This window comes from Kryptolebias marmoratus, linkage group LG10 (assembly GCF_001649575.2).
Source record: "Kryptolebias marmoratus isolate JLee-2015 linkage group LG10, ASM164957v2, whole genome shotgun sequence".
In the NCBI taxonomy this organism is placed as follows: Eukaryota; Metazoa; Chordata; class Actinopteri; order Cyprinodontiformes; family Rivulidae; genus Kryptolebias; species Kryptolebias marmoratus.
This window is the reverse complement of record NC_051439.1, coordinates 14,506,810-14,521,140: the sequence shown is the minus strand read 5'-3', so window position 1 is coordinate 14,521,140 and position 14,331 is coordinate 14,506,810. Positions and strand designations below refer to the sequence as shown.

Here is a 14,331-nt window from a genome sequence, read left to right as displayed (position 1 = left end):
CTCTTCACCCGCTCATGGATGGGAGTAAGGGGGACTGTGCAGAGCAGTGTTTGTCAGATCTCTCAGAGTCCACCTCAGGTGCGGACGGGTCAGGCCAGCCTCAGTCTCTCACACCGTCGTTATTTTTTGGCTTGATTTATTTTGTTTCTTTCTTTTCTCCGTGTCAAAATTCTTTTTCTTGACGAGCAACTTCATCCCATCAACCAGCAGAGACTTTCATCAAGATTTCATCTCGTCTTAAGGGGCTGTCTTTTGGTTTTTAATACAGGAATAGGGAAACGTTGGATTGCTTCTTTACCTTACAGATAAAATATAGACACGCAAGAAACAGAATCCCTGACAAGAATCCGGCCGCTCCACCCAAAGTCACTGGTACACTCTGAATCTTTGGCTTCAACTTGTATTCTGTGGATTGATGCGCTGTCTGTTGAGACTTCAGTTTGTGGAAAGTTTTTTTTCCCCTTAGATATCTTTTCATGATAGTGTGGAGAGGAATCTGGGTTCATTCAAAATAACTCAATTTCAAAGCTTTCCTGCAACTTACTGATCAGTGTGTACTAAGAGGAGAACTGAGTTAGTATTGACCCAGCTAAACATTTCACTGCCTTGCACTGACTGCACCAGAGGTTCGGGATATTTTACAGCAATAATCTGAGGAGGGTGGTAGCTTTTTGCTGAAGTAGCAGGTGAGTTGTTGATGCTTATGTTGGTTTTAGCATGAGTTGGTTAAAACAGAAAACCTGATGCAGTGTATTGGTTTTACACTAACTGAAGACCAAGCTTTGTTGATATCAGCTCATCACTAGTTCCACCTTTGCTAAAACAAATCACTCTACATCCATATCACATGTACATGCTTTCCTTCCTTGTTGAAATTCTTTATGTTTTATGTAGAACCACATCAATAATGCAATGCATTTTCTAATCTCTATTAATAAAGAGTATGTTTTGATTTGTTGAATCATCTGGGTATTAATAGTCTGTTGTTGCCTGCTGTTGAGATCAGGATAATGCTCTGGTCATATTGAGGCAGTTCATAGCATTAGAGGAGTAAGTGGCCTGGAGCCAGCTGGGTGCTAATCTGTTGCTTTCAACCACTGCCTCAAAGTCACACGAGGCCAGCAAGGCGGATTGCATAACTAGATCATTGTTTGGGAGATGTGAGCTATTTGTGCTCCCTAACTCCAACTGCAGCGCTCCTTCTCCTTACCATGATGTAGAGGTACATAGCAGGATGACGGAGCCGGGAGCTGTCGTCTGAGATCGAATACATTTACACGTCAGCACTAGTCAGGCATGGTGTGCAACCTTTGTGCTGCAGGCGATGTCTGTGCGATCAGTTTAATGGGTTGGATGGAGACTTGTAAGGATTGTCATATTAGCTTATCAAAGGCAGTGATATGATTTTTACTCAGGGTTTTAGTCTGCGTGCTTCTGACTGTACAAATATCTACTTTATAATCACGTAGTTTACCTCAGGAGGTAAGCAGAGTTCCTGTAGAGCTGAAGCCTCTTTTTGTTGATTCTGAGCCAATCTACTTATGAAAAACTGGTATCAGGGAGTGTTACACACACCTGCTTACTAATTTATAGTAATTCAACTCCATTGTGTGAAAATGGAATTGGAGCAGTGGAGGGTAACAGTAGGAGAGCTTGGCCTGTAGAGGTTTTAACGCCCTTCTTTGTACCTACAAGGCAAACAGGTCAAAGGCAACAGAACCGTTAAGAAAAGGATGTCCTCACTGTGCTTTTATCACCAACCAGTGAGAAAATTTTCTTTCCACTTTAACTGTTTTCTCCCAATTAATAAACACATACAAATATGTAAAATGTGCGCTTTTTGGGTCAGACTTTTGTTTTATTTGTTATAATGGTGTTATTATTATTATTGATTTATCAAACTGAAGCAACAATTTCATGCCCATCTCCTTTTCTACCTCTGCAGTGTGGCTGTCACTCGTTCCCAGGACGTCCCCTCCTTCGGCCCACCAATCCCTAAAGGTGTAACCTTCCCCAAGTCATCTGTCTTCCGGGACTTCCTGTTGGCCAAAGTCATCAACGCCGAGAACGCAGCCCACAAGTCGGAAAAGTTCGGTGCCATGGCAACACGCACCCGACAGGAGTACTTGCGGGACTTAGCCGAACGTCATGTGACCAATACACCCGTAGAGTCCGCGGGGAAGTTCCCTTTCATCTCTCTGGCTCACAAGCGGAGAGAGAAGACGCGTCCGTACAGCGGGGCGGAGCTGCGGAGTCTGGGGGCTATCACCTGGCAGGTCCACGCTGAAGACCAGGTGGCAGGTGCTGAACGGGAATGCCTGCTGGCCATTTCTAATGACTTCATCATCCTGCTGGATCAAGAGGCCAAAGCAGTCGTGTTCAACTGCGCCACACGGGATGTGATTGGCTGGTCAACGGGAAGTCCCGCTTCCATGAAGATCTACTACGAGCGCGGGGAGAGTGTTTCGCTTCGCTCCATCAATAACAACACAGAAGACTTTGGAGAGGTTGTGAAAAGACTGGAGGTGGGTACGCTATGTGATTAGCAAACACCATCAGCTGTAAGTGAGAGGTCAAACTGAGGTGAACATGTTGTCTCAGACAGCTTTAAGTTAACACAGAAGTCTTTTTAACTCGGTCCATAATTAAAGCACCACTGCTTTTACTATCTAATAACTAACTAAAGAAAAACAGGGAGAGAGAAGAGCAGAAAAAAATTTTATGATCTCCTTTTGCCATTTTTACCTCAGTCTCCCTAACCTTAACCCCTTCTCATCTTCTGCCCTCTAGCTGTTGACCAAAGGTAGTCAAACCACAGAGATGACTTTGCGTCGCAATGCCTTGGGACAGCTGGGCTTTCATGTCAACTTTGAAGGCATTGTAGCTGAAGTGGAGCCCTATGGTTACGCCTGGCAGGCCGGGCTGAGGCAGGGCAGCCGATTGGTGGAGATCTGCAAGGTGTCAGTGGCCTCGCTGTCCCACGAGCAGATGATTGACCTGCTCAGAACCTCTGTCACTGTCAAGGTGGTCATTATTCCTCCACATGAAGACTCCACCCCACGCAGGTAAAGTTGAAATAAAAGGCATGACTTCAAGTGAGCTGGTTAGATGAACTATTTTAAAATGGTAACTGTTTTTTTGTTCCTAACAGAGGCTGCTCAGAAATCTACCACATGCCACTTGTGGACTACAAGAATCACAAAGAGGGCATGCCCTATGAGTTAAAGTTCCCTTTCCGGCCAGCAAACAACAACAACAAATGGCCGCGCTCCTCATCCAGCCCTCAAACTCGGGCTGCTGGGACAGGAGGAACTTTAATCAAGGCACCACCGTCGGACTTCAGCGACCGCAACTGTGCCGCTATTCCACGCAGTGCATCAAGCGATGGTCGACCCCTCAATCCTAAAAGGTCACACAAAAAATATAATACTGTTACGCAATCTGCAGAAATTGTATGTCTGCTTGCAGCTTACGTCCCTAATGCTATTCATACGTGTCCTTGCAGATATTCCCCAGGGAACGACAACTACGCGCTCGCCTGCTCCATTGTGATGGGTCGCACGCTGCACAACACGAACTCACCCTCCAGCCTCTCCTACACTGAGACAATGAGCTCCAGCCACTGGAGGCAGAAGTCTGGGCCTGATGGGTATGCTGACTAAATTTTTACATTTCAGCTTGTTGCCGTATGCTACATGGTAAGATACTGTCGATAATCCTCTTGTTAAAACAGGTTTAATAACAACAGCCAGTCGCCCGTCACGTCTGTGCGGCAAGCGGCTGGTGAGGTGGTCAATGGGATGAAGGTGGGCTCCGGTCCTGGTGTTGGATGGTCCCGAAATGGGGAGGGTGATGCCACCAGTAGAGTAGGGGACAAAACAAGCTCAGGTAAACAGAGCTCTACAAACTCAAAGATTATAAAAATGCACACTTGTTTCCATGTTTAAGTTGCCTTCTAACGTGTAATCTGTAGATACTGTGGTTTCCAAAATAGTGATTCCTCGTCTCCAGTCATCAGATCCAAACAGCCACCTCTCTCCTATCAAGAACACAAAGGTGAGCATCAAGAAACAACCAGAATAATCCATTAGAGACACTCAATATTTGTTAATTATATACCATTTGCATTTATAATCTAATTTGTTTCATTTGCTTACAGCCGGATGCCCCGTATTCATCCAGCCAGTCGAGCAGCAACACGCTGTCCAGCAACGCCTCCAGCTCTGCGCACAGCGACGAAAAGTGGTACGAAGTCGGGTCCCGTTCTGGAGGACGAAGCGACCTGGAGCTTAACGGCTACCTTCAGGGCACTTCTACTGACAGCGGCATTGACGCCACCTCCTTCACCGCCACGCAGAGCAGCACAGCGTCCTCCACTGGTGTTTTCAGGTCCAAGGAAAAGATCCCATGGCAGGAAGATCCAGCAGGCAGCCAGAGAGCCACTAGCGCGTCACCCCCAACATCCGACTCTCTTGTCGTCGCTGGAGGCAGCAAGACTGCAACAAAGAGTCCATCTGCTCTTGTATCGGCTCCTGAAAGTGGCTCCTACAGCCTGAGTGACTCCCACTCCAGGTGTGTGTGTGTGGTTTTTTTATAGTGTAAGTTGTGCCCCAGCTTTAGTGCTTCAATAAAAATAAATTGATTCACTGTATATCCCATACAGTCCTCAACTTAAAGCTCTGGTTTGGCTTTAACAAGGAGCGACAGGAAGAATGAAATATCTGTGAGGGTGCTTTTGTATTCATGTGTGTCTCCATCTTACAGTATCCATGATTGAAAGGAAAGGCTTCAAAGAAATACAGACTGTGAGCTCAGCACGCCTCCCCCCTCTTCTAAATCCCAGTTCTTTTGAGTCAAATAAAGCCTTCCTTCCTCTCGTCTTCACTCAGACAGAAATAACTCACCTCCAACAGACTTTCCACACTGACAGCTTTGTTTTATATATAGTAGTTGTGCACATAAATGCTTGCTTGCACATATAAAACTTTATTTTTTAAAAACACAACAACAAGCTTTTATGTCATGCAATGGCAAAAACAGTATTTGAGAGGATTGAAAATGACACGTAAGAGCGCTGTCCTATTTTCTATTTTTGATTTAATTGGTTCCTGTTCATAGCTGATGATGCAATGATGAAGCCAGCAGGCCAAAGGTTTTTAGTAGGCTCTCTGTTTGATGTGCAGTTTTTATTGCAGCAAAAAAATTGTCAGATTTAAAAAAAATATTAATTCAGTCAAATATACTGACTACTGGATTTTAAACCAAAGTACAGTAATTTATTAATGTCACATAGGCCATGTTGCTTTGTTTTTTTAACCAATTTCCGTGTCTCGCGTCTTAACCCCTTTTTTTCACGTCCTGTTTCCAGTACAATCAGCTTTGGTCACACTGGGAGTCCGATGGGACAAAGCTGCGGTGCCACGTCACCACAGAACGAAACGGCTCCCACGAACATCTCGCCTACATCCCCGAACGCTCAGTCTCCGGGGAACAAAAGTTTCTATCCTCGTCAAGGAGCGACCTCTAAGTACCTTATTGGCTGGAAGAAGCCCGGGGGATCTGTCAACTCTGTGGACTTTGGCAGCACTCGCAAGTAAGCCCGGAACTGTTTTTACTGTAGATCCGTGAATGCGGCCAACGCTGCACAGCATGTTGTGGAAAATTACTAACATTTAGTGTAAAAATCCATTTTACTTGATACTAGTGAACATTTTGTTTTAGCTGTCCAGAGACTGCTGAGCTGGTTAACAGTGCCCCCATGTGGCTGGATTTAGTTTTTTAAATTTTTCAGGTTTTCTTCTAATAAATGAGGGTTACATTTTTTTTTATTATTATTATTTTGGCCTAAAGAATGCCATCATTTGTGGTTCATGACAGTTAAAGTCTTGCCTGCATGCTGCTTCCATCTTAACAGCACTTAGTTCTGCCAAAGCTTCCTCTCATTCCCTTTCCTTCTTGGTTTTATTTACTTCGTGTTATTTTTGGTACAGGAGGCTCCTGATTAAACTGGGTTTTGCTTTTGTCTCCAGACGGCACCAAAGTGATGGCCTGCTGGGTGGTCAGCCCCAGCTCAGAGCCAATCTTCGCGGCTCCCAGTCGCCCCAGCGCCAGGCTGCCAAGTCCAGCCTGGAAGAGGAGCTGAAGAAACTCATCACACTTGACAGCCCACCACCTACAAGTGAAGAGAAGGTGCAGAGAAATGCAGTGGACTGTCTTCTTATATCAGTGTAGTCGAGTCTTACAGAAAAACCAGCTGAATTAGTTGGCAGAAAATAAATAAACAACTGAAATAGACTTACTGAGTTGTTATGTACCTAAAAATTATATTGGACAATTATAATAATAGAATAGCCAAATGTAAAAGGAAGGCCAATGTTTTGTTTTTAAACTAATAAATATATATTATAACAAATTAATAAAAATAAATAAATTGTTTACCTAAAAGCAGATTTATTTTAATTTTTATGTACAAAAGCCCAAATATTGAGCTGAATTTTCTTTAAGAAACGAAGCAGCTGAAATAAGTAACCTTAAAGTAACAAGTCAATGGTTTTGCTTCCTAAAGGAAAAGGAAAATAGTTTATTTGTTATATTAAAGTTCTTCCAGTAAACCTTAACAATAAACCAGCTCGCTGCCTACTGAGGCCTTCCCTCATATGGGATTAATCCACCATAATCCATCTGTGCATTTCCTGCTGCAAAATGGCAAAATGTCTGCTGTAAAAACAGGTCCATTAAACACACATCTTAATGTGGGGTTCTATGGGAAAGTTATGAACGAATGATATCATACCTGCTGTAGATGCCTGTCTGAGCAACCTCAGTTTGGAGGAATATAACTCATTTTATCCAGGTTGATGAGCTAAGGGCTAGTCCCAGTGAGGTCCAAATCAAAGAGGATCACTGCTCAACTACAACAACAGCTCTAATTTCAAAGACTTCATTCCCACTTATACAATTCATCATTTCACAAGTTCAGCTGTGTTGAATAGCATTCATTTTAAAACTAAATGTACCAAATTATTTATAAGAACATATTTGGAACAATATGGGGAGGTCATAAAAAGAATATTTCTGCTCTTTTTGTGTGTATCCAACAGAAAGTTTGGGTTTGCATGAAATTGCTTTTCCAGTTGCTATAGTTTGTCATTTCTCACCAGAGTCCTGCAATCCCTCGTCTGTTTCCATTGCTCCCTGCAGCCATTGTTTCCGGGCCCGCCACCCAGCCGGCGCTCCCTCCAGAGGACGCTGTCGGACGAGAGCATCTACACCGGGCAGAGGGAGTCATCCACCAGCGGGCAGCGTGACTCATCCACCGACCTTCTGTTCACCTGCTCCACCATACCACGCTCACCCATCACTCGGCACGGACCGAGCCGCAGAGCGTCACACAAATCCCTGGGTGAATCTTTAGGTCTTACACTAAACACACGAGCGCCTATTGCTCTGTAATGCAGGCAGTGAAACTTTAATTTTACTGAAGGTGTGTCTGCAGTTAATGACTCAAACAAATTAACAGAATGCAAATACAGCTTGTCTTAATTTATTATTTCTTTTTTTTTTTTGGCTTTCAACTGTTTTCTCAAGTCATGGGATAGCAGATAAGTGTGTCGTGGAGAGTATCTTATTCTGCTGTTTGATCTGCCCAGGAGACCTGTCAGCTGCAGACAGCTCAGAGCAGGAGAAGAAGAGAAGGCAGCAGCAGGACCCTGTTCTCATGCCCCTGCCTGACACTGGGGCTGACGGCCCACTTGACTGGGCCCACTTGGTGGATGCTGCCAAGGCGTTTGAGGGTAATTCTTGCATAAAGTAAAAATAAATAAACTAAAATTAATAAACCCAATTCTCTTTTTCATAACAGTAATGAAAACCCAGCCGTCATCTTTACTGTCACCAGAAGAGGGCACTGTTACTCTGTATTTGTTTTCTCTTTAGCTTTATTAATGCCATTTTTTGTGTGTTTTAGAGCAGAGACTGGTTTTTCTAGCAGCCCAAGAGGAAAGCTCCGCAGCTGAGAGCACATCAGCCTCCAGCCCCCAGCAGGCCGAGCCTCAGGCGGCCCCACAGAGACAGCCCTCGCTGGGGTAAGAGCTCTCAGGTCTAGGTTCTGAGCTGATGTTTGAACTCTTCTGTGGAAAACCCTGCACACTGTTGCAGCTAATAGTTCTAGTTAGTTTCCCTTTATGGATGGCTGCACTTATCTGTAAAACCAGCAATTATAGTGTTGGTTATTAATTTCCTCTTTGTTCTTTTTTTTTACAGAGAAACTCCAGCGTGCCTAATGGGTAAGGTGAGCCAGCTGGAGTCTATGGTGAAGGCACTACAGGAAGACCTGAAGAAGGTGAGTTTTTGTTGGCTTGACTCACTTTTTTTCTTCTTTGGAAGGAACAAAAATGTGAGTATGAAACTCAAAGCATAGATTGCATTTTTCACACGTGTCTTTTGTCACCTTCAGGAGAAGGATGCCAAGGCGTCGTTACAGGCGCAGATTGAAAGTCTGCGAGAGGACAACCAGCGTCTCCTGGAGGAGTCCTACAGCGCCTCGGCCAAGCTCAAGAAGTTCACAGAGTGGGTCTTCAACACCATTGACATGAACTGACGTCACCCGCTCTCCGCTGGGAATATAACCACTACTCGAGCTGATTTCAAACTTTTATTTACTGAGACGATTGTTCCTCTTGGGTTTCAACAGATCAGCACTTGTGCTGCTTTAAACGCCAGCCTTTTTTTTAGCTTTGTGGCTCTGTAAAATAATCACCCCCACAAGAATAACTTTGGAGAAACCCAGTGAGGAAAGATGGAAGAAGCAGTTGGGTAACTGTGTCAGCTTTTATCAGCATGCACTCCCTTCTTTAGGAGTACATAAATTACATAACCCTTTGTTTCCAACCTAACGGACTATTGGTATCCCTGCATGGCAAAGAGCAAGAAGCTGAATCTAATGTAAAGGGAATTAAAGTCGCTGTCCCCATAGAGCTTTTTAGCTAACCATAAGGAGTGAGCCGATTTTGATTTGAGCTCTACAACTTTAAAATAAATCCTTGATCCCTGCAAGAGATGGTGGGAAAAAAAGTCCTTTGTAGCTTCGTTTTTATAGAAATACATGTGCTGTAAATTTCTTCCTGTTCAGATATTCTTTAATTCGCTCAGCTCCAATTATTTTTGTATCACTAACCAAAAAAAAACCAAGCAGATGTCATTTTTAACAGTAATGTGGGCAGGTGGACACAACCAGACAGAGCCTTTGCACAGCACATACCGTACTCACTGTAAGGTGAAGTGCCTGTCTGGATGGAAACCGTGTTTAGGTTTATTCAAAGATGCTGAAGGTGAAAGTCGTAAAGGATTACTGGTCACAAGAAAGGAATATATATTGTACAAACACACAACGGGTGCCATAGAAATACACACATCCAATCCAGATTATTGTAAATATGTGATGGTAAAGTGTATTTTTCACCTGCTCTTCTGTGATATGATAATATAAAGAGTATTTATGACAAAAATATTGGCCAAGAAAAAACGAGCCATATGCAGTTAGATAATTTGTATGTGCCTATAATGGGCAGTTTCTAATGACAAAATATACATCTTTTGATGGCTAACATTTAACCCAAAATACTATTTTTTATGTTTTTTGTTTGTTTTTTTGGATGTTTAAGATTTTGCTGCCTTGCCTGCTGCCGTGGATTATTTGACAGTGACACCTAGTGTTGATCCTTTCTTCCCCATCCACAGCATGTGAAATAGCTTCAGTCAGATCTTTTCCCTTTTTTTTTTTACCTCTGAGTAAATAAAATCGGTACTGTTCAGTATAGAAATACATAGAAGATAGAATCTAAATCCTGAAACTCCAGCTACAGGTTTCTGTACTGCACAAATCTGCTTGAAGGCCCAACATAAATCTGGTCTGTATTCGACCGAACAAAGTCCGTACTTAAGCCTCAGACTGTAACTGCTTCCTTTTGTACTCAGACACTGTGCAACTGTATATAAGGAGAGTTTAATATTCATCAGAATTTGCACCTTCTGTCCTATTTTTTACATTTTATTTTTGATGTAATTCTGCTTTACTGGGTAGCAAAGAATGAAAAAAAAAGTTATGCAAGATGAAAAAAAAGGGGGGGATTGGAGGGAAATAAAACCGTGAGCTGGACTCAAAGAAGAGTCTCAGGTCCCCGTCATAGCAGATCACCCCTTTGCCTTCATTCTTAACATGTGTGACAGCGTGTGATTCTGTTTCCATTGAGCTGTGATGTGTACAGATGTTTATATCTATTAAAGATATTTTGTTGGATTACAACTCGTTTGGACGCATGTTTTTTTTTTTTTTTTTGTTTGTTTGTTGCAAATGTATGCGGATTTTGACGCGCAGATCATTTAAAAAAAAAACATCATTTGTGGTTTAAAAGGACAAATGGGTAACAAAATCTAGTGCTGGGTGTAATGAATATGTCTTAGCGAGTAAATGGATACCTGTCAGAAGGTGTGCTGTCATTAACAGAAAGCTGCTATTTTTCCACTTAGAATCGATTGCACAAGGCATTTGCCTCAGACAGGGGCGAGCTTGGATCGTGCAGATTGATGGACAAGAATAAACCCTGAGAGAGAGAAGCAGCATAAAGACACGGCTGATTACAGAGCCAAGAATTGAGTGCTGTGATGCCAAACAGGATTATAGCTGTTTGATTAAAGAATTCATTCATGTCGTGGCAGAAAACACAAGTGCACTTTCTTTCAATTATGAGGTTCTATGTATCATTAATTTTACATCTTCATTACATGGCCGCAGCTGAAGAAGCAAATATGATGGGGTTACCTCACTATTAAACAAGATGTAGCAGGATAACGGACTTCAAAGAATGAGCCACACAAAGCATTCAGAGCTGAATGGGAAGTAAAATTAGATATTTGAAAGAAAAGGTGCTGCAGCTGTGTACAATATGAGGGGAAATGGGATTCTTGTTTACATTAAAGCACGGGAACCTTCTCCTGCAGGCCCCAGAAGCAGTATTTATAAAATGCAAATGAACTTCTTTTGAACATTGTCATGTTCCCCATAACCACAATTCACCTGTTAGCCTATTATCCTTGTTACAATTATAAATATGAGCTGATGTTTTAAGACACAAATCAGTGGGAAAGATTAAATGCTGAACTGATGCGTATTCGTGGATTTGAGAAAATCTGTGTCCAGCTCCATTCAACCATCTGTTAAGATTACTTAACTGGTCTAAACTGTTATTTTTTGGTTTTAGATAAATATCACTGGAATAAAAACCGCATCTTTGTAAAAATTTAATTTGGACTTTTTAATCTTTTGCACCATACATCTACTACGACAAAGCTACATGTTGGCACATCAATACTTTACATTTATCTCCAATCTTTGCATAAGCATATTTTGTGCATTTATATTGGAACAATTTCATAGTCACATAATATACTACTTACTATACTATACTACTAGTTTTTTATTGTGTGCTTTTTATGTTTATGTTCTCTTTTACCAACCTTTTTTTGGTTCCTTTTTCTTTGCAACAATGCAAAGATCTCTGCTGAGAAAGAAATTAATTATTAGTATTATTATTATAATTCAGTTCAACATTTAAACTATGGAACAGATGTATTCAGTAATTTATTTCACTGATAAAGGTTTATTGCATGAAACAGCTCTGCACTTCGGTCACTTTATGCTCAAGCAGAGTCATATTGTAGCTGATGTTGTTGCTCTCTAGCACTGGTGTTGTTATGGACATGCTGGTCAATAATTTAGCATTAATACAGATAATAGCAGAGTTATCCCCGTCAAAGCGGATTAGAGAAGTCTGTCTCTGCCTGTCTGAAGGTATGCTTGTTACAGATCAGTGCAGTGCGGGGTGTCATTTTGCGATATTTGCACTGCAAACATAAAGGCAGATATTGCAGAAAGCTGTTAAGAAGTGACTGTAATATACAATATCCTGCTGTTTCTTGCCGTTTAGAGAAACGTGTGTGGCACAAATGCTTAGCACTAATAAATGCTTTCACAGGCATGAGACACACATGACCTCGGGTTCCCTTGGTAACCAAATTTACAGAGAGCTGCAGTTTTCTTCTTTTTTTCCCCCCAAGGAAACGTTGAAAACAAAATTGTACCTTAAATAATGAGAAGTGGCCTTTTTTTTCTGTGTCTGGCTTGATCGAACCTGCGCACAAGGTCTTTTCTGTGCGTGAAGAGCATTTGAAAAGTGTTAAATATTTTCAAAAGCTTCATAGAGCCAGGGGTTCTGCTTTGATTGCAGAACAAAGTTGCCACAGCGAGTCATCCTCCTACATCTAACTCTGTCTTCTGCGTCCTCTGTCCTCACTCCAGCTACCTCCATGTCCTCTCTAACTGCATCCATTTGTCTCCTCTTTGTCTTTTTCCTGGCAGCTGCATCTCTAATATAGCCACTGTCCCTCCTCTGCACATGTCCAAACCATCTCAGTCTGGCCTCTCTAACTTTATCTCCCAGTCCTTCAACCTGTGCCTCATTCCTAATCCTGTCCATCCTTGTCCCTCTCAAGAAAAACCTCAACATCTTCATCTCTGTCACTTCCTGTTCTGTCTCCTGTCTTTTTGTCTCCAAAACAAACAACACAGCTGCTCTTACTACTGTCTGTAAACCTTTCCTTTGACCTTTGCTGCCACCCTTTTGTCACAAAGCCCTCCTGAAACTTTTCTCCACCCACTCCATCCTGCCTGGATTCTCTTCTTCACCTCTTTACCTCACTCCCCGTCCTCCTGGACAGCCGACCCTAAATACTTGAAGCCCTCACCTTTGTGACCTCTGCTCCCTGTAGCCTCGTTGCTCCACCTGCCTCCCTCTCATTCACACTCAGGTACTCTGTCTTCCTACAGCTGACTTTCATCCCTCGTCTTTCAAGTGCGTACCTCCACCTCTCCAGACTCTCTTCCACCTGTCCCCTGTTCTCACCACAGATCACAGCAGCATCTGCAAACATCATAGTCCACAGGGATTCCTGCCTGACCTAATGTGTTAGTCTGTTCATCACCAGAGCAAACAACTCCAGATGTCCTCATACAACACCACAGCTCCTACCTCCCTCCCTCCATTTTCTAAATCCACAAAAACACAATGAAGCTCTTTCTGACCCGATCTGTACTTCTCCATCAGCATCCTCAAAGCAAAGATGGCATCTGTGGTGGTCTTTCTTGGCATAATACCATCCTGCTGCACAAATAGTCACCTCTTGTCTAAGTCTAGCTTCCACAACAATCTCCCAGATTTTCATCATGTGGCTCATCAACTTAATTCCCCTGCAGTCGCTACAAGTCTGTACAACATGCTCGCTCTTAAAAATTGGCACCAGGACACTTCTCCTCCATTCCTCAGGCATTTTCTGAATAATTGAGTCAAAAATCTCACTGCCATCTCTCCTAGACATTTCCATACCTCCACTGGAATGTCTTCAGGTCCAACTGCCTTCCTCTTCTTCATCCTCATTCACTCTGCATGCAGAAATTGGCTATGCTATGTATATCTGGCATATCTTCCTTGGGGGCTTTTGAGATCTCATTTACTACACGAAAAAAAAAAAGTTAATTTATTTGGATTGCTATTTATGCTTGACTGATTTCAGAGTTTCCACTGCAAAGCATGAATAACTGGAATAGCTTTTGACAGTAAAACGAGAAAATGTTTGCATTAATCATGTGCAAAAACGCAATTTATTAGCTATAACTTGAGGAAATGCCTAACCTTTTATTACCCAAGGAGTGTCAGTTCTGGTGGGGGATTTGGACCCAGAACTCAAAAAGAAACTAATTCAACAATAAGGGGGGGAAAAAAGGCTGTTGTGGCTGCAAAAACAAAAACTTAAAAATCTAAACTTCAGGGAACCACAAGGCAAAACAAGGAAAAACCAGACAGTGAATTTCTGCAGCAACAAACCAGTGAGCACGTGGGAACAGATTATAAGGACTGAGGCTGATGAGGTAGTGGACACAGGTGACTGATTACAAACTAGGAACAGGTGCAGATGGGTGAGGCAGGCTGACATAGAAAACAACTGACTGAGAGAGAGTGAGTAATGGCACAGGGAGCAAAACTACACAAGAACTAACAATATTAGACATGAAAACACAGGGAGCTTACTTAACACAAGGTTCTGTTTCATTCCTTCCTGACTGCCAGTGGCAGTAAACAAAGTGGATATGTCTCCTCGCGCTCCGCGCAGGTCGAGAATTAATGTAAACAAAGTCACGCAAGTAGCTCACCTGGGCTGCGTCTATAAATAGCACGTGTGAGGCTACGTTCGGCCTCTTTGTTCTTCTTGCGGTCGACC

At 42.6% G+C, this 14,331-nt stretch overlaps 2 protein-coding genes across 6 annotated transcripts in view; both read left to right on the top strand.

The window, feature by feature from the left end:
- LOC108236218 (signal-induced proliferation-associated 1-like protein 1) overlaps window positions 1-10,303 on the top strand; it is a 33,933-nt gene extending 23,630 nt beyond the window's left edge. Inside the window, exons 8-21 of one of the 2 annotated variants that reach the window (XM_025005507.2) lie at window positions 1,946-2,525; window positions 2,791-3,065; window positions 3,152-3,409; window positions 3,506-3,649; window positions 3,734-3,888; window positions 3,995-4,056; window positions 4,160-4,572; window positions 5,369-5,593; window positions 6,030-6,189; window positions 7,201-7,402; window positions 7,650-7,793; window positions 7,967-8,084; window positions 8,263-8,341; window positions 8,456-10,303. In XM_025005507.2, the coding sequence (XP_024861275.1) occupies window positions 1,946-2,525; window positions 2,791-3,065; window positions 3,152-3,409; window positions 3,506-3,649; window positions 3,734-3,888; window positions 3,995-4,056; window positions 4,160-4,572; window positions 5,369-5,593; window positions 6,030-6,189; window positions 7,201-7,402; window positions 7,650-7,793; window positions 7,967-8,084; window positions 8,263-8,341; window positions 8,456-8,599 (2,959 nt within the window). In that variant the 3' untranslated portion in view covers window positions 8,600-10,303. Of the gene's footprint in view, window positions 1-1,945; window positions 2,526-2,790; window positions 3,066-3,151; window positions 3,410-3,505; window positions 3,650-3,733; window positions 3,889-3,973; window positions 4,057-4,159; window positions 4,573-5,368; window positions 5,594-6,029; window positions 6,190-7,200; window positions 7,403-7,649; window positions 7,794-7,966; window positions 8,085-8,262; window positions 8,342-8,455 lie in introns of both variants that reach the window. The other variant, XM_017416734.3, reaches the window with a different exon arrangement.
- Window positions 10,304-14,005: 3,702 nt separating this feature from the next.
- LOC108237031 (regulator of G-protein signaling 6-like) overlaps window positions 14,006-14,331 on the top strand; it is a 51,840-nt gene continuing 51,514 nt past the window's right edge. For all 4 annotated transcript variants that reach the window (XM_017418224.2, XM_017418214.2, XM_025006029.2 and 1 more), the window contains exon 1: window positions 14,006-14,069. The gene's annotated coding sequence lies outside the window, so the exon portion shown is untranslated. The remainder of the gene's footprint in view (window positions 14,070-14,331) is intronic.